The 17,854-nt window shown below is 47.7% G+C and overlaps 3 protein-coding genes across 3 annotated transcripts, besides 15 other annotated features; all 3 read right to left on the minus strand.

The window, feature by feature from the left end:
* Positions 1-17,854: part of a sequence feature (sequence corresponds to BAC RPCI93-28H13) that runs on past both edges of the window.
* Positions 3-27: a microsatellite.
* Positions 166-192: a sequence feature (AT_rich).
* Positions 636-658: a sequence feature (AT_rich).
* Positions 844-871: a sequence feature (AT_rich).
* Positions 977-998: a microsatellite.
* Tb927.2.3610 (hypothetical protein, conserved) lies at positions 1,000-1,434 on the minus strand (the record flags this gene model as incomplete). Its single annotated transcript, XM_946505.1, has 1 exon — positions 1,000-1,434. One exon carries the CDS (start codon positions 1,432-1,434, stop codon positions 1,000-1,002), a length of 435 nt encoding a protein of 144 aa, XP_951598.1.
* Positions 2,178-2,224: a sequence feature (T-rich).
* Positions 2,347-4,764, minus strand: Tb927.2.3620 (GTP-binding elongation factor Tu family, putative; the record flags this gene model as incomplete). The annotated part of the gene is made up of 1 exon (XM_946506.1): positions 2,347-4,764. The coding sequence occupies one exon, from the start codon at positions 4,762-4,764 to the stop codon at positions 2,347-2,349; it is 2,418 nt and encodes an 805-aa protein (XP_951599.1).
* Positions 3,463-3,492: a microsatellite.
* Positions 4,570-4,600: a microsatellite.
* Positions 4,893-4,913: a sequence feature (AT_rich).
* Positions 5,130-5,152: a sequence feature (AT_rich).
* Positions 5,994-6,052: a microsatellite.
* On the minus strand, positions 6,124-16,857 carry Tb927.2.3660 (hypothetical protein, conserved; the record flags this gene model as incomplete). Its single annotated transcript, XM_946507.1, has 1 exon — positions 6,124-16,857. One exon carries the CDS (start codon positions 16,855-16,857, stop codon positions 6,124-6,126), a length of 10,734 nt encoding a protein of 3,577 aa, XP_951600.1.
* Positions 17,050-17,073: a microsatellite.
* Positions 17,298-17,318: a sequence feature (AT_rich).
* Positions 17,787-17,811: a sequence feature (AT_rich).

Raw genomic sequence — 17,854 nt, forward strand, 5'->3', positions numbered from 1 at the left:
TCATAAATATACATATACATATACATACGCACACTGGCACTTGGCGCAGCACAATCACCTTTCCTGAGAATCTCAGTTGTGCTTGAGCGTGTTTATCACGGCAGTTTGCGTCACTGTCCCGGTGGGTTCTCTCTTTCCTACCTTGTTATGATCTCACCCTCCCTCTTTTTTTTAAAAAAAATTATTATTTTTCTACACTTCATCATTCTGATTCGGTCACTGTGAGAAAATATTCATGTTGTCATTTCAGCCTTCTGTTTCCTTATATGGAAGTCGCAGTAAACTATAGGCGTTGATCGGGGTTGAGAGCGCGCGGAAAGACGAGGGAGGGAACATTATTTGTGTGAGAACTGGTGGAAGGAAAAGACAAATAAAAAAAAAAGAAGACATAGAAGTGAGCTCAAAGCGGAAGCGGATCAAAGACATAGAAAGACATACAAAGACAGTATGGTGATCATCTTCACAAGCCCAACTCTGGAAGGTTCCACTCAACCACGACAGGAAGATGCAAAACCATTTGGTTTCTCAGTGCATGTGCGAGGCGAGGTTACGGAGCCAACAGATGCAACAAATAACTTCACTTCACTTTTCTTCTTTTTGCACGTTCCCTTTCCATTTACTTGTGTGTGTGTGTGTTTTTTTTTTTATAAATTTTAAACTTCACCACTCCCTACTGTCACATCTTCAACGGCCTTTCCCATTCCCTTAACGCGTTCTAAAACCTGGTGAAATCATCCAATCGAGAGATCGCCTCAGCCTAACACACCAATTTCATACGCCTTCATCGGTACCTAAAAATGCGCTAACCGCATAAACGCTCACCCTCTTCACACAAGCGCACACAAAATAATAATAATAATATGAAATAATTCATCAACCGTTGCGGTGCTTGTCATTACAGATGTTTCTGCTGCACGTCAAGGTCACTTCACCAACAAAACGTCAACAGCAACATAACCAAATGCATGATCGAGTGTCAATCAATCAATCAATCAATCGCTAGTAGTTGGGATTTACCTTCGTTACCAGTGCTTCCACTAGTGGAGAATCCGGGTCGATTGGTGGAAAAATACTTTGCCTTCCCAACACTGTTCCAATGAGGAAAAGTACCACCAACTTCGTGAGGAAGCGAAGGTCCCAAATTAAATTCACTTTTGTGTACTGCGCGAAGTACTCGCCGGAGGTAATGTAGTGGCATTCGTCAAAGAAACGCACCACACGGTAGTGGAAAAGTTGTCTCTGTTCAGCCAAGTACCGTTTCGTACTGCTCACCGCTGCGTCAGTTCCGTTGGCGTTGTGTTCGCTGATGGTCTTTTGAATTCCCGCGTCTGTTAGTGCGGCAAGTTTCTTTGCAGAACGCGCTTGAACCTTACTGGCCGCATTGCATAACGGCGTCATGATCTTACAGGCAACGGCGCACTTCGTGGAAGACATAACTTATGAGAGTCGTTCAGCTCACACAATTGCTTCTCTGCTTACTTTTTTTTTTTTGGGGGGTGCGCTCTCTTTCCATGTATGTATACATATATATATATTTTAGAGGGAGGCCGTGGGGAAGGGAGGGAAAAATTGTTAGAATAAAGCAGGGAATATGACAGCAGTGAGAAGAGGCGAAGCAGCACAGAATTTATATATGCCAGTGTTGTAAGTGGTTTTACTGTCGTCTCTCTACCAGTGTCGCCGCAGCACGTGGGGATTTAGACGGTTTGGGTAGAAGTAATAACACTGAGACAACGGAGAAGAACTTTGACTTAGCAGCGCTTCTGTTTTTTTTTCTTTTCTTTCGCTGTTGCATGTTTTGAGTGTATTCACACTCTTGTATGATTGCCGTTGCCGCTTGCCAGTTCTATAGAAAAACTCCCCCCACCATTTGTACTAAAATTAGCTGCTCTTTTCTTTCTTTTTAAAAAATTTGAAAGAGCGCTCATATGGTAGGGATGTTGTGAATGCAGAGATATCCAACGACAACATAATCATCATCCTCTTTTTTACTTACCCCAAATAAGAATTTTTATGGTAAAAATGCGTATAAACTCGGTAAGAGTAGGACTAAACACAAGGGGCCAAAAAAGTGGTATACTTCAAACGACCACATGTCAGGACGACGCTGACGGCACATTGAATCAGAAAGGGATGTACGCAAAACAAACATACTTTTCGCATTTAAATAATAAAAATTCCTTTCCCTTTCTCTTTTCTTCTTTTTTCTTTGATTTTCGTTTTTAACAACAAAAATGTGACTCCGTTTTGCGGATTCACTCATTTCCTCGTCCGTTTGAGCTACCTCTTCTTCTTTCCGTTACTAAACATACCATTTTATGAAAGTGCACAGCACATGACGAAGCACTACGTTTCTTTATGTTTCAACCTCTTCGCCAAGAGTGACCCTTCCCGAGGGCCAATGAGATTAGTCACCGTTCCAATGCCTTTTGTCCGTCCCTCTCTGAAAATAAGCTGTTGCCCAACTTTCATGAACTCCGGTCGGTATAAGAAGTGAAATCGCACAAGTGACCGGTCACCTGTGCGCAGAACCTCTTTTTCCACAAATACAATTCGTGCTGATTGCCGCACTGTGGTGGAATGAATGACTGGCTCATAGTTCACAAGGATGGTGGTAGAATGATAGAGAATAACAACATCGGCCTCAAACTGCCAGTACGCCTCTACTGGATGCTTAGGATCTGTGAGTATATTTCCCTTGCGGATTCCCCGACGCTTCTCCTTCTTGAGGCAAAAGGATGCATCGCAACCGGCTACTGCACGCTGCTGCTCCACTCCCTTAACGTGGATTGATTTAATTTGTACGGTACGGAATCCACCACTGGCATCTGGCCCTAATAGCACAGCATCATTGACATTAAAGACACCCTGCGTGACGATTCCACCTACAACTGTTCCCACGCCCGCCACAAAAAATGTGCTGTCGATCACCATCTCACGTGGGAGCTGGCGAGCGTTACGCCAATCCTTCCGCATTGGTAAAAGGTTTAAAAATCGCACTAATGATTGTAGACCCTCGCCACTGACGTTGCTAATTTCAAAGATGGGCGTGATGCGGTCGTTTCGAAGATTCTTAGCGGAAAGCACTACGTCATCTACACGACGCACGGGGTACGGCAGCTTTCTGACAGTGGGGACCTTGAGCAATTTGTGAACACTGGCAAGCGTCTCCTGCCGGATGTTTTCCGGTGTGGAGTCTATACGCGTGATAACGACAAAGAAAGGAATCTTCAAAGCAAGGCATAAAGCTACGTGCTCCTTTGTCATACGTTGGATACCGTTATTGGCGCTGATGACGACACAGGCATAATCGGGAATGTTACGCGTCATGCCAAGAACGGTCGTTTTCAAGTACCGCTCGTGTCCAGCGAGGTCATAAAGAGTAAGGACTTTTGAACTCTTTGCCGCAACCTCCTGCCCGAGCTGGTGTGAGTTAATGGTAACAGGTTTATTACCAATAGGACCATCACCACCACCACCACCACCGCCGCCGTCATTGGGAGTCTCCTCACCAAGACTTACACCGCCTAGAGAGTGCTTAGCACCTGCAACCACGTAATTCACCACTTCACCTGCTTCCGAGAAGCCCAAGTGGTTTTCACTCACGCTAGAAGTACGACCCGTCGCGGCCTCGTGCTTGTGTTTGAAAACAAACGCCCGCGCAGACCCACGACCATTATCGCGACAACCACGTGTCAGTACCGAAGTAAGCGTAGATTTACCGCTATCGACATTCCCACACATCGCAATACGCATTTCAATATGCTGCTCAACGGATGCACCCTGGCGCACCAGAAACTCCTGCGCAAATACCTTTGTTTTGGTGCCACTGTTACTTGTTTGCACTTCACGGGGTTCAGCTAATACGGGTGAGCAACCAACTCCAATACGTGCCGCAGAAGCCTTGAGCTCCCAAACGCGCTTCTGAAATTCTTCCATAGTTGTTCCCGATATGACAATGAAGCACTCACCTTGTCCTTCCTCCACACGTCCGGCGACAGCGGAGTCACTCAGATCTTCCACACCAATAACATTATTACCGCTCCCACCATCACCGGTACCATTCTGTGAACCCTTCTCTTTTTGAGTTACAGTAACTTTGTCTACCCTTCGGGATGCGGCTGCGTCAATACGAGTGGGATCGACGTGCTCCGATGGGCCGCAAGCTGACTGCAATTTCTTGCGGAGGCTGCACACTACAGCATCAAGAGTTTCTACGAGTTTTTCATTACTCTTCTTGGCGTTCAACGCTTGAAGAACAATATGAACATTTGAACCTATCAGAGAAGGCAGCTTTTGCTTGCCGTCACTCCCGCTATTGTTAGCCTTATCCGCATTTACCTGAGGATCACTAGCTTGTTTGTTTGTTTCATCTGCCAACTCCCGGAGCCGAGCAAATTCCGCTTTCGCTGACTCACTCTGGCCGTCCCAAAACAGTGCTACAACAAGAACTCGCATGGACGTCATCGGAACGCCATGTTTGCCGCTGTGATGAAACTCATTCAACACCCTGGTCAGGGCGTTTTGAAAGCATCCATTTCCCTCACTCCCTCCAGATGCGGCGCGTCCGTTGCTGTTGCTGTTGTTGTTGTTGCTGCTGCTTTTACCACAGGCTTCACTGACGTTATAAAGCATTGCGTGCACCACTGGGGGCATGAGATGCTTCTCCGCAACTTCCTTCAACCACTGCCCAACCGTCATGGCTTCAGGCTCCGATAGCACGAGGAAGAGAGCGGCTTCCCTGTCATGTGATCCGTCAGCCATGGGCAGTGCGAGTCAAATGCACTGGTCTCTTTCCCTTCGCTAGACAGTGGGATGAGAGGAGAGTTATACACACTCTAACAAGAGAAGAAAATAAAACAAAAGGTGGATTTCCTCACTTTACTCTTTTCTTTTTTTTTTATTATTTATTTCTTCAGGTTTTATTTCTTGAGGTTCCTCTCCTCCACGTTTCCGCCTCCGGAAGAAACTGCCAGCTTGATAACTGAAGTTGTGAGAGAGTCAGAGGAAGAAATGGAGTACAAATGTGCGACAGCGAGTTACATAAAACGGTAGCAGGGAATGTGTCACCAAACGATGAGTTACATAAAGAAATAAAGAGGGTGTGAGTGAAAGTCGTAGACTGGAAGAAAAATAAAATAAAATAAAAATACGCCACTGCGCGGCCACTTGATGATGAGGGACCACCTCCACTAGCGGTTTCATAACATCGAACCCAAATGGGAAAGAAGAGAATAGGCAAATGCGAAGGGAGGATGCTGCTAATATCAACAGAAAGGAGGAGGAGAAAGAGGGAATGGGATAAAGGTTTGTATAGTGAAGGAAAGTGGTTGCGTAAGGTCGCACAATATAATATACGGATGTATATTTAGATGTATACATCTGTGTCTGGCATTCAGTTGAGTACACACACACAAACGAAAACAAAAAACGGTGTGTGCGACAGCATGTTCCCCATTACTTTCTCTCTTTTTTTCCTTGTCGAATGGGTAGAAGTGAAAAGTTTTAGGAAAAGAAAAAAAGAAGATGGGTAAATGCTTACAACGGGAAGCAGTTTTTTTTCTTTTGTATCGTGTTTATTTCCACTTCTCAACTGCCTGTTTAACCCATTCACGAGCGAAGGGGGGGGTGGAAAATTGGAAAATAATTGAACAAACGACACATTTTGATAACACCATTTCCCTCGAGTGGTTCATCACAGCCAACAGCTGTACACATATCCCGTGCCCACATGCATGTCTCAAAGGGTAATACGATGCAAAAGCGAGAAAAATAGCAACGCCACAGAAAATAAAAAAGGAGGAAAACCCCTAATTGGAAGGGAAATAGATGGAACCAATGAAACAACAAACAAATAACGAAATTCCCCTTCCACTCTCCTTATTTTCACTGAAGAGGTGCTAGTACAGTTGCCCACGTTATTCTTCATTTTCGCTGCAATCATCCCAGCATGTACTCCTCGCTAATGTGTGCTCGAAACTCATCTTTTTTTCAACGAACAAACAAACAACAACAACAACAAACACAAACACAAGCACAAGCAAACAAACAATTCCCACCCACTTGAGCCCCAGGGGGCCGCCCTATCCTATCCTATCTGTTCTTGCATCCACGCTTTTCCTACTAAGCTTTTCCCCCATATGGTGTAGCAAAACTCAGCGCCTTCACCTTGCCGCTTCCGTAACCAATTAAAAACGCCGGTTCACCCCATTGCTGCTGCTGCATTGCCGTTACAGACCCAAGATTGGCTTGACAACTACCATCAACAATAATCGCATGGTGCGTCACACTAACGATGTTACCGTGTGTGACCCCATCAGGCGGCAGACGGACTGCCCGCCACAGCGAAATACTGCCATCCTCATGCCCAGTTAGCAAAAGCTGCGTGCCGTATGCCCACTCCAATGTATTGTACGGAGTCACAGCAGTTATAGCCGCGGTGCATGATCCATCAAAACTGTGCACTGCTCCATGCAACTTTCCATTGCCCTGCATTGGTGTTTTAGTACCCTCCGTCGCAGAGAGAGAACCAACTCCGTAGCGATCACCGTTGGAATCGAATATTAACAAATGACGTCGTGTAACCACAATAGTGTTTGAAGTCAGAGGGTCGATTACGGAAGCTACCACACGTGAGTCATCTTCATCGACAAAAAGGTGACCAAGGGCGTGCACCACGTTAAGGCGGTGTAACATTACGACCCGTTCCTGCTGGACACACCAAACAATGGGGGCGTCATTTCCACTAACTGTGAAGCTAACCATTCGGCCGTACTTCGTGTCAATAGTGAGTCCTGCAATGGCGTGCATGTGATGACACAGCGTTGAGCTCAATGTCAACACTCCACTGTCCATGCTAGGCCTGAGACAATATATTGTGCCAGTTGTGGAACCAACAGCCACCAAAGTCTCCCGACAACATACGCAGGTACAGCTTATATTCGCGGACGGCTCCAGTAGAGTTGAGTATCGCATTGTTGAAAGAAGATCTCCACCTTTCAGGTCAATGTATATCATAGTATCTGCACCTAAGTCGAAGCAAATTAGATAATCTTCGTCATCCACAGGTATGAGGTACCTATAGCAACAAGCTATTTCTCCGCTACGCGTGGTGGCGAAACCAACGACAGGCTCCCGCTGAGTGTTGCAGAATGCCACAGCAGCGACTGGGAGTGTCATTAGGCTTCCAGGAGTGAGGTCCTTCAGGGTGAACCTTGACTGGCGCCCAGCAGCAACAAACTCCATCATCAAGTGTACTTTCGGGCTAGGGTCTCGAGCACCATGCAACTTTGAAGTTACTGTTCGCGAGGCAAAACTGCTGGTGGATGCAATAGAGTTGTTGCAAGCAAAAGAGGAGTTACTACCAGCAGTGTTCGTGCTGTTTTTGTAGCGATGGTCACCCTTCTTTGCTGTGCTGGAGGTACTCACGACTGTGAAAATGCCACTACTCAAGCTCGCAGTGGGATTACTTTCACTTGACCCGCTGACGAGCAGGCGCAAGTCGCTTTGTGGGGGATGGTGCTCCTGGAACAACTGCATGGGCGTTTGTCCGAAGTTGTCAACCTCCGCAACAATTACGTCGATGTCACGTGAGTTTTGGCTTTCTTTCAGCGCCTTCACAACCTCTTCACCGTACGTCATGCGCTGAAAGACGTTATGGCAGTCCACCGCCAGCTTTCCTCGCCGACAAACACCGAAAACAAGATCGATCCAATGGTGGATTGAGTGCGCAACGCGGTCGCTCTCCAGTATGTACCGCATCACCGCAGTGAAAACTTGTGCAGAGTCCTTTGCCCACGGCGGAAGCTTCACATCATCCACGGCAGTCCCGTCGGACTTTGTACCAAAGTTACAACGATTCATATTCACGAGGAACGAGCCGTCCAAAAAGAACTCAGGAGTTAGCTCCTTACAATCCGCCGGCCCATTAACACACGATTGGAATGAACCATCGATCGTGTCAAATAGTCGAGAAGCAACATCGAAATCCCCTCCTTGAAAGATACGAGCAAATGTTGTAAAGGGCTCCATGCGAATGAGATAATAAAGTACCCCACCGCTGGTGGAGTAATGCGTACCGTGGTGAAAGGGCTGCGTTAGTTCCATTGCGGCAACACCGCCATCGCCAAGTTGTTGTGCTACCTCCATCATTTGTTGGTATAAATCCTCTACACTTCTGCGCCGCTCCTTTGTTTGTGCCCCCATTGGTCGGGACAAGTCACGATACGTCGAATCCGAGCTGAGATCAAGTGTAGAAGATCTGTAGTCCGCAATAACCCAAGGGAAAATGGGGTATTGGTTGTAGTCGAGAATTGTACGGCCTGCGGCGCGGTTGAGGAAAAATAGGTACTCGAACGTAGAAACAGACCTCCCACCCCAACCTGCCAGCATGTTGCGCATATTTGAGATGCGTTTGCCATGGTCGTGAATGGTACACCGTTGTGTGCCGATGACTTCCTGTAGCACCTCAAGAAACTCGTCGCGGGCACGAGTGTTCATCGACTGTCGTGGATCCACGAGCGAAAGCATGAGCCCGTCACTGTACATAACGTCGAGAAAAATGGCAGTGTCCTGGTGCATGTAGAGTCCTACTCGTATGCTTCGAATGTTTCTAACTAGGTAACACCAGTAGAGACTTTTGCACGGATGTCCTGTTGCTTGCCTAACGGATTGAGCCACTTTCGTGCCATCTTCGTGCTCTTCGTGTTCTCGCCGCCGCCGTCCCTTAGTTCCCCCATCTGTGAGGAACCGTTGCAGTTTGTTCGTCATAGATACTGCAAAACCTCGTGTGGTATTGTGAGACCGCTGCTTTTGACCCTTCTGCACACCTCCTTCGCCCCCACGTGAGGAGGCGTTCACTTCATCAGTTTCCTCATCGCAGTCTCCGCCAAGGTTATTGCTGCCGTTGCCCTCATAGTCGTACAGGAACACATCGCCCTTTTCAGTAATGCGCGAGAAGGAAAAAACCTTCACTGCCACATTTGTCACTAGAATGAGACACGGCGCCACATGTATGCCGTTGACACGGAACCCATTACTGATGTAACGCAACACCTCATTCGGTTCTAGGAGATGCTGCAGAAGAACCGCAGCGGAGGACGTTACCTTGCATCGTGGATCAATGAAAGGAACTGAACCGCAATCCACATACGGGCGACACCGAACCGCGACAGGTGGGATAAGGGCAGAAATGTGGCAGACCTGCGGCTCGCAGCTGCTGGTGTTGAGTATAGTGATGTGATCCTCGGCAGAGACACCCTTCATATCATCTGATTCAGCATTCGCAAAAAATGTACTCGCAGTCAATATTGTGGACCGCTTGTGCCTAGAATCGATACGAAAAGCTTCACTCAAATGAGAGTCACCACGACTAAGTGAACTACGCGGCACTGCTAGCCAGTGTAGCTGTGCGGGTTGTAAGCGTGCAATGGAACCGACTCGTGAAGAGAACCGCCCATTATATGCCTGCACCAATACTGCGACACTATACCCATTCGACAATTTCGCGGTAGAATTGTAGCTCTCGTTGAACAAGCGCATCTGGTTAACATAAAATGACCGTTTCTTCAAAAAATGATTCACTGCTAACTCCACTTTCATTTTAAGCCGCCCCGACATAACCGCCTTCAGTTTGGAGGTATTACTACTAATGTAAACGTCGAACGCCACGATAGCATTCGTCTCATCTTGCGAAAGTAATGCAGACACAAAGCCTTCGTAGATCGAGACTCGTGAAGCAAGTGAGTTCACGGTGACAGCTTTCTTTAGGTCCTTGCTTCCTTGGTAAACGAGTGCGATGCGCCGAAGGCACAATGTGATGACCTCTTTGCGCTTTCTGCTGTCCGGATTCATTGTGTCCTTGGATGATGGATCGTCGTAAACGCGCATCAAACTTCCGATCAAGCACGCCATCAACGGTTTCATAGGCCACGGTGAGTCTAGTACATGGGTAAGCATAGTGTGTATCAGCCCCATCTCCTCTAGACTCATTTCACTTACCGGCTTTCGATTAATGGCCGCGACACAAATCTTAACTATCTGCAGGCGAATTTCCAGCAAGTCTGAAAGATTCCAAGACACCCTCGCATACAGCAGGAGACGCACAAAGTATGGGGCAATGGTTGAGAGCTCAACTACATGAAAGGAGAGAAGATCCACCAGAAGATCATTGAAGGCACAGACATTGAAAGCGAATATATTCGAAATGATGCCCGCGTACGCTATGCCTCCATTCATTTCATTTTCCATGGGAACGCTGGCCGCGCACTCGTCGACCCTCTGTCCATTGTCAGCAAGCGACTCAGTTGATCTTGACAATGGTAACGATGACTTCATCCGCCCACCCGTTTCGGGGGGCAGCTGTAGTGCAGATTGCGTCTTGGGGCTTTTGCGTGTGGCGACCAGCTCCAGCACCTGATGCATGAAAAAATTGATGAGCACTGATGCCCCTTCTTCCTCGTTTGCCATGGTACCGGTGATTAGTATCAGCTGGAAAAGTAGATAACCGCAAGCACCATAGGAATAAGGATTAGCCGGCGCTGTCCTCGCGGGCATCGCTTGCAGCGACGATGCAACGATGTTGCTCAAAATGTCCACGGCAGGTTCCAGCAGAGAAGCAAGGGAATGCGATTGAAGGACATCCGGCCTCACAACAGATCCTATCGTCTCCGCCAATAGCAAATCCTCATTCCCTTCTTCCTCTTCTAGTTCACACCCATCCCTCTCCTCGAAACCAGTAAAACCCCTTGCAAACGGAGAAAAGCGTGTTTTTCTGATATCCAGCGACCGCACACTCTCAAAAGGATCGCTAATAAGCGTAGGCGGAGCGGCGTCACTTCTTTCGAGTGTTGATACTACGGTTCCGGACTGAGGCACATCATCGTGAGTATGAGTAGACTCAGATAACTCAGGAAGGTTTGTCAAAGGCAACGAAGGTGACATGTGGCACGGTAGAGCCACGTTCTCGACCTCACCGATACCGCTGAGCACATTCTCCTGGGGTGTTGGGGGCACTTTCCTTATTCCGCTTTCCATGGAAGAAGATGACCTGCAGCACTTGCCATTCTGCGTTTGGCAATCGTCTCCCTCGACAGATTCCTCGTATGCATCATCTTCATAAGCGTTGTCCTCGCTATCAGCGTACAGTGGTGTTTTCAAATCAAGAATGCCAAAAATACTGTCTGCAGCAGAACCCTTCTTTCCATCGGTATCCACTTCCTGTTTTTGTAATGCCGAAGTTTCCACGGCCCCCCTTAACCTCATTATTTCCCGGCAGCCGAAGTCGTGCATGGCGGATGCGAGCTCCCCACTTTTTGCCATTACATCCTCCTTCCGCAGAAACGATCCGAAAAAAGCAAGCGTCGCCACCTGAAACGGAGATCGCGTCATGAGAGCAAAAGCATTTGGTTGCATAGATATCTGCAACAATGTTTTCAGTATAAATAGTGTTCCACACATTTCCTCCTTTTGGGCTCTTCCTCTTGCTCCTCCTCCGTCGATCAGAAGGAAAGGGATGTCATTTCTGAGCAGTCGTGCGTACCGTGAACGCTGCACGCGGCGCCAAATGTAAGTGGCGATGCCAACAACAATGAACGATGGTCGATGCCACAAACTCCTTGTCACTACCGGCAAAGAGGAATCCTTTGCCTGCGCCCAATGCTCGCTTGCACCTCCCGCAGCTTCTGGAAGATGTGTGTTACTCGAATCCCTTGAAAGCGTGGGGTTCCACCAGAGCGACGAGCAAGCGTCAGGGACAGCACCTGTTGGGCGATGCGATAGTCGTTTCACATAAATGCCTAACATCAACCGCGAGCACACCACGGCAAGGTGAAGGTACTTAAACAGTCGAAAGGAGCGAAGGAGGCGACGGCCCCCCACCTGTGATATAGGCCCCGGACGAAAGAGAAGGGGTCGTGTCAACGACGCACTCAAATGAAGCATTAGCAACCTGAAGAAAATTGGAGTTATGGCCGTGTCAGAATCGTGTAATGACGAACCCAGGGCGCTATCCAGCTGCAAATGCAGGGACTTGCTTGAGTGGAGTAAGTCCAAGAATCCATCGGCTCCCACGCTATGACCAAGAAGTAAAAGTAAAAGGTCCTCGCTGAAACTGTGTGGCTCCAGGGCGGTGGCTACGGTGGCTGGGTGTTGCATTACTTCCGCACGGAGCTCCTCGTTGAGCCGCAGCGCCCCAAGGAAGAGGTGTGTAGCGTACACAACGCAGGTAGTTTCTGCAAAGCGCGATACACATACGACGAACCAGTTGAGGTCCACGAGACGCGAAAAGACGGAAAGGAATGCGTCACTCACGCGACTACACTCGATGAGGCACCTCAGAATTGCTAAAGAGACGTTGTAGGCTGTTTTATGTGACGCTTGAATTTGTGTAAAACGAGCTCGCGGAAGTTTCAACCGCTGCTTTTGTTTGCTCTGCGCATCCACCTCTGCAGGTGTAAGGACGGCTGCTGCTGTCATGAATGAACTCACCAGGTTGGTTTCAAAGCCACACGCGATGATGATGTGCTTTAAATTAGAAATCACACGATTCAGGACGGTGAAGGGGAGCGACAGCCGGCTGTAAGACAAACTGTTGAGTATACCATCCACAAAGCGAAATGGGCGTATGTACTGCACGTTGTGATCAGCAAAACGGCAAGAGAAGACGTCAAACATTTTCCCCACGCGCTCTGTTACGTGCGTAGCGCTTTCGAGTGGCATCGCAGCGAGCAGCTCCATGTCTCCCAGTAAATGGTCAAAGACAAGACGATTTATAATAAAGGGATGAAATTCGTTGCCTGCCCGCACTTCCGCGGTAGCAAGATGCACCAGACTATCACAGACTGCTGGTGTGATTAGATGAGCTGAGCGACGAAGATAATAATGCAACATCGCGTAAGTGCGGAAGTCAGTTGCACTAGCATTTGCCGTGCAGCGCAAGGTTGTGCACAGGAGTGATGTATTTCGTTCAAGCTCAGCCGAGTCCTTTGATTTCCCTATCCAACGCAGTAAGTGCATAAGTCCACCTCGGTTACTGAAGAAACTCTTGTAATCGATCCAACAACGCGGTGGCTGAACGCATCCTCCAATTGCTTTAGCAGTGATCATAGAACAACCCTCCGCGCTACGGAACAATGTGTTCAAGAGCACTTGGCCGTCATCTACTTCGCATGGGCTGAAGTGCGCAACGCAATCCCCAACAGGGGAGACACTTCGTGACCCTGAAATCTCCCTTGGCACTTCACAGGGAAGGAGTTTACACACGCCTGCTTCATGACTCCTGCCAGCCAAGTGAGCTTCTACTTGGGGGGTTATAAGTTCTTCCTCCCACAAACTTATGTTTCCAATAGAATAGAGGGCGTTTGGCACTACCGTGTTGACGAGGCCAATGTGAATCAAAGCCTGCGACCCTGAGTGGAAGTAAGGCAGCGAACACGTACCGATCTTCATAGCGTTGAAGTACACACTGACAGTGTGAGCAACACTCATCACGATATGAAAATGTACCCACTCTCTGGGGGCAAGTCCCTTCAGCATTCCGGGTTCGCTCAACTGCACCGTTTTACCAGCGTACTCAATATGCACGCTCTCGCCCCCCAATAGAAATACGCATGTTGGTGAGCGCAGCGTCCCGTCAATTCCCACGAATTGAAAAATATTTACCCGAGGGTATATTTCTTCGAAGCGAAAACATGAAGCCATGGAGAACCCCTTCTTTGGCCACTCCCCAACAGTAATGACCACACCACCAGACCAACTGAACCGCATTTCACTACGCTCCGAAGCATTTGACAAAATAGGCGTCCAAAACGCCTTCAAATCTTCCGCATCACCGGAAGAAACTAGTGGCAACCGCTGCTCCGCTGAGGTGGCATCAAGCTCAAGGTATGGCACTAGTGACGCGTGCCCCATCTCTATTGCCCAGTCCAACAAAGCATCGCAGCGCACAACTGCGGTGGCGCGTAACACGTCCCGCACAGCGCGGAGTACATCATTTTCCAACTCCGAGGCATGCACATGCATATGGCGTAGCAGAGGTGGGAGCAACTCCATGAACACGGGTTTCCTTAGGCAGCAGTTCGGGTGGGGTAGTGACAACTGGCCGTAAGTATTCAACTTAGATGAGGCATTTCCAGCACTGTCATAGGTCGACATTGCCGCATCGAGAACTGCCTGCACGATGAATACGATGTGCTCCACGCTCTTAATGGAAGCAAGACTGCTGGAGAATACTTGTGCCAGGTTTGTATTTGAAAGGTGAGCGCCGAGACCGTAGACGGGCTCAGCTACTGAGAGGAAGCAGAACAGTTGGCGAATGAGTTGCTTGAACTGTTTCAATTGATTGGATATCTTCAGCACGCGCTCCATCACTACTATCACGGCATCTACACAATTGAATTTAAATAGCCACACCTGCCGTTCGTATTTGGCAGCAGCGGCAAGCCCGTCTGAGGTCAGCTGACTGGAAAGGAATGAAAGTAGGTCCAACAGTAGGGCGGGTGACGCCCCGCGAATAAGCTCCTCGAGAACTACATAAACCTCACTATGTGAAAGGCTACAAGAGAGGGATGCGGATCCTAATCTGGTCAACAGCTCACCCTTGGCTGACACAAGGTTGAGCAACATTTCCAATTCCCTCGCAGAAAGGAAGCGTGGATTCCTCTGTAGGAGAAGCGCCAACACGCCACGTAAGTGGACAACAATATCATCGCTCTCTTCCAGTTGCTGGTTCCCAGAAAGGCTGACCAGTTCACCTTTTCCGGAGCTGCTCGCACTCACACCACCATCATCCGCACCACTTCGATGTTCCCGCACTAATATCTGCTGAATAATTGATGTCTCACCGTCGTCCAAGATGTTTCGCAGAAGTTCCGGAAGAACCTCCTGCGAGCGTTTGATATTTGCTTCGTCGACGTTGAGTGCCAGAACGGTGTACCACAGAGCGGTAGCTTGGGACATTAAGCGCCGTGACAACTCCCTTTCCTCGTTGGATTCCATGGTGTCAAGATGTTTTAATAATAAGGGCGGGAGTTCTATGATGTCCGCGACGTCACAAGGACGCGGTTGCACGCGAAGTTTACCGTACAAGTGCAACAGTGCCGCGGTGACACGGTGTAACAATGTTAAGAGCACCAGTCTCTCTTCAGCCTCCATCGGTGTAGAAGTGGACTGCGACCGTCGTACGCATTTGAGTGACAATGAGAGAATGCACTGAACTACACAATGACCTTCCACCGCAACAAAGGCATCCTTGCTTCTCATTGTTATTTGTATTAGAGACTCCACAATATGCTCCGTCAATGAAGTCGACATGATGGCAGTCTCGAGTGCGTCCTTGAGTACTTGTGTGATGCTGCTAGTTATGGTGATGAATGGTTTATTATTGTACCACCACGTGCTGTCCAACTCTGATCCTAGTTGTGAATTTTGCAAAGATTCTTCAGCACCACTGTTCCCCAAGAGACCCCCGAGTGACTCATCGCATGCGCCGCCATAAGATTTCGCCCAAAAAACGGATGGAGTACATTGAAGCGTGACAACCCTAAACAATGTCGGATCTGCGCTTAGTAACTCAGCGCAGTTCTCTAAGAGCTGCTTCAGACTTCCAGCCATATCATGCTTCAGTTGGTGCCGCAAAAATGCATCACGGCGAGCGCCAAGGGGTGTGGACGAGCTGCAACCTTTAGTAGAATGCAGCAACTTACACAGCCCCCTCCAAGCAGAAATTACATTCTCGTACATAGCGATCCGCACTTCCGGAGGTGCATTCACCGGCAAACCGTCTTTCCTTTCTGGCATGAGGGAGCGAGCGCTCAGTTCAATAATGAGACAGAGCGCTGTGATAACTGTGGGACTCTCGTATCCGGCTGCCATTTCCACAACGATAAGCGCAACCTCCAGTGCCTTTCTGTTGAGTTCGTCGTACACATTGCCACGACCCCTGGTGAGCAAATCAACCAACTCACCTTTCCCCAACCTCTCCAGTGACTCAGTATTTTGAAAAATCACAGGGAGTGCAAGAGATGGATCAGTTGGGGCTATTGAAACAGATGAAGTCAACATACCATTATCGTCCTGCAATGGCTTGTCATCGTACACATGTGGACGGATGAGCGAGTTGTGAGCAATACGAATACGGAGCCCATGAATCAAGTTGACAACAAGCGGCTTCGGCTCCGTATGCATGAGGGCACGAGCGCAATCAGCGCTAGTCATGGAGCATTCCTCCAATATACCTAAAATCTCACGCACGGTACAAACTAAAGATGAAGCAAGACCCGTCTGTTTCGCGTATGCGCGCTGCGCGGCACTGCAGAAATCCTGAAACACAGCTGTCATCCACCGGAAGTGTTGTTGATTAATCAATATGTCGTGCATGTGAATGCAAAGGTCATTTCCCGCATCGCTGTCGCCGTTCATTAATTTGGTACATCTGCTGGGCGTGCAAAACGCCCCGATGAAAGATAACACATGATCATTTCCAAGTGATGTTACTCTCTCGAGCAATGTCGCAGAGGAGCTACTGTTCCCGTCATTAGTTAACCTTTGAGACGCGTAATTCAGTAGTCCCTCGCACAATCGATACAGTAAGCAGCATGCATCGCCAGAAACCTGTGAGAGGAGTTGCAACTTATTCTCCCGCATGATTCGCCATAATAGAGTTGCTGCTTCCTTCCAACCATTTCGTTCTTCCATTGAAATACCCGCAGCTGATGAGACTGTGCCTGACGAGGAGGTTTTATCATGCGAAGATTTCATCTCCTGCTCACGCCGACGACTATCTGCAACCTCTAACACACTAGCGGCGCTTTTGAAGAACTTCTGCGCTGTGGAGAGATCAACATCGCAACCATTATCCATTCCTCCGAAAACTTCTCTTTCTTATTTTCACTTTTATTTGCTTTCTCACCAGAATGAAAATATTATTCGACTTTCGTGTTATGTCGTTGTTCTATTTCTTTGCTTCCCGTCCAAATTCACTGTTTAGACGTACCAACGACTACTATACTAATTAATGTATTACTCCAACCTTCCTTCACTCGGCCCCAAACCTATATATATATATATATATATATAATTTTTTTTTTTGAGGTGTGACGGATATTTTTATTATCCTCTCCTCGCCTTTTCCCGTCTTGGATTTGGAGCCCTGCCAATATTTCGCCGCTACAACAACAACAACGTCACGAGTTCTCTTCTTTTTTTTTTTGTTGTCTCCTCACCCTTTCCTTCCCCGTTTTTTCAACTATATTTTACAAATACAAATATGTATTTGTTGCTTTCGTTTTTGAGAGTCGTGCTTAATATATATATATATATATCTTCAAGCACAAGGAGCAACGCCGTGCAAATCACTGCAGGTTCACTACGACTTTGCGGCAATACGTGTGGAATGAATTCCCTTTTCTTTTTCTCTGCCGCATCTTTTGTGGTAAATGAAGTACAATTTATTATCGTATCGTATCAGCATTACGCACATGTGCGTGTATGTGTATATGTATGTGTAATACAACAGAAAACAAAGAAGCGGAAAGAAGAGTAATATTTTTTAAAAAGGGAAAGTGGTAAAAAAGCATCGAGGAAAATGTGAGAGAACAACTTTTTATTTTTTTATCTTTGAAATGAGGGGGGGGGGAAGTTGAGAAGAAGACAAATAACACGATTGAACATGACAGTTAATGAAGCGGCAGTGACGCCTGCAGCACAGAATTAAATGGAAAATGAAATGAAATAATAAAAAAAAATTGCATGAACACCTCCCCTCACCTCCTCTTCCTTCTACTCCCTTCTTTTTATATTATTATTATTATTTATCCCTCCCTTCTTGCAGAGACTGTAAACAATACTGGATGAATTT

This window comes from Trypanosoma brucei, chromosome 2 (assembly GCF_000002445.2).
Source record: "Trypanosoma brucei brucei TREU927 chromosome 2, complete sequence".
NCBI classification, from domain to species: Eukaryota; Euglenozoa; class Kinetoplastea; order Trypanosomatida; family Trypanosomatidae; genus Trypanosoma; species Trypanosoma brucei.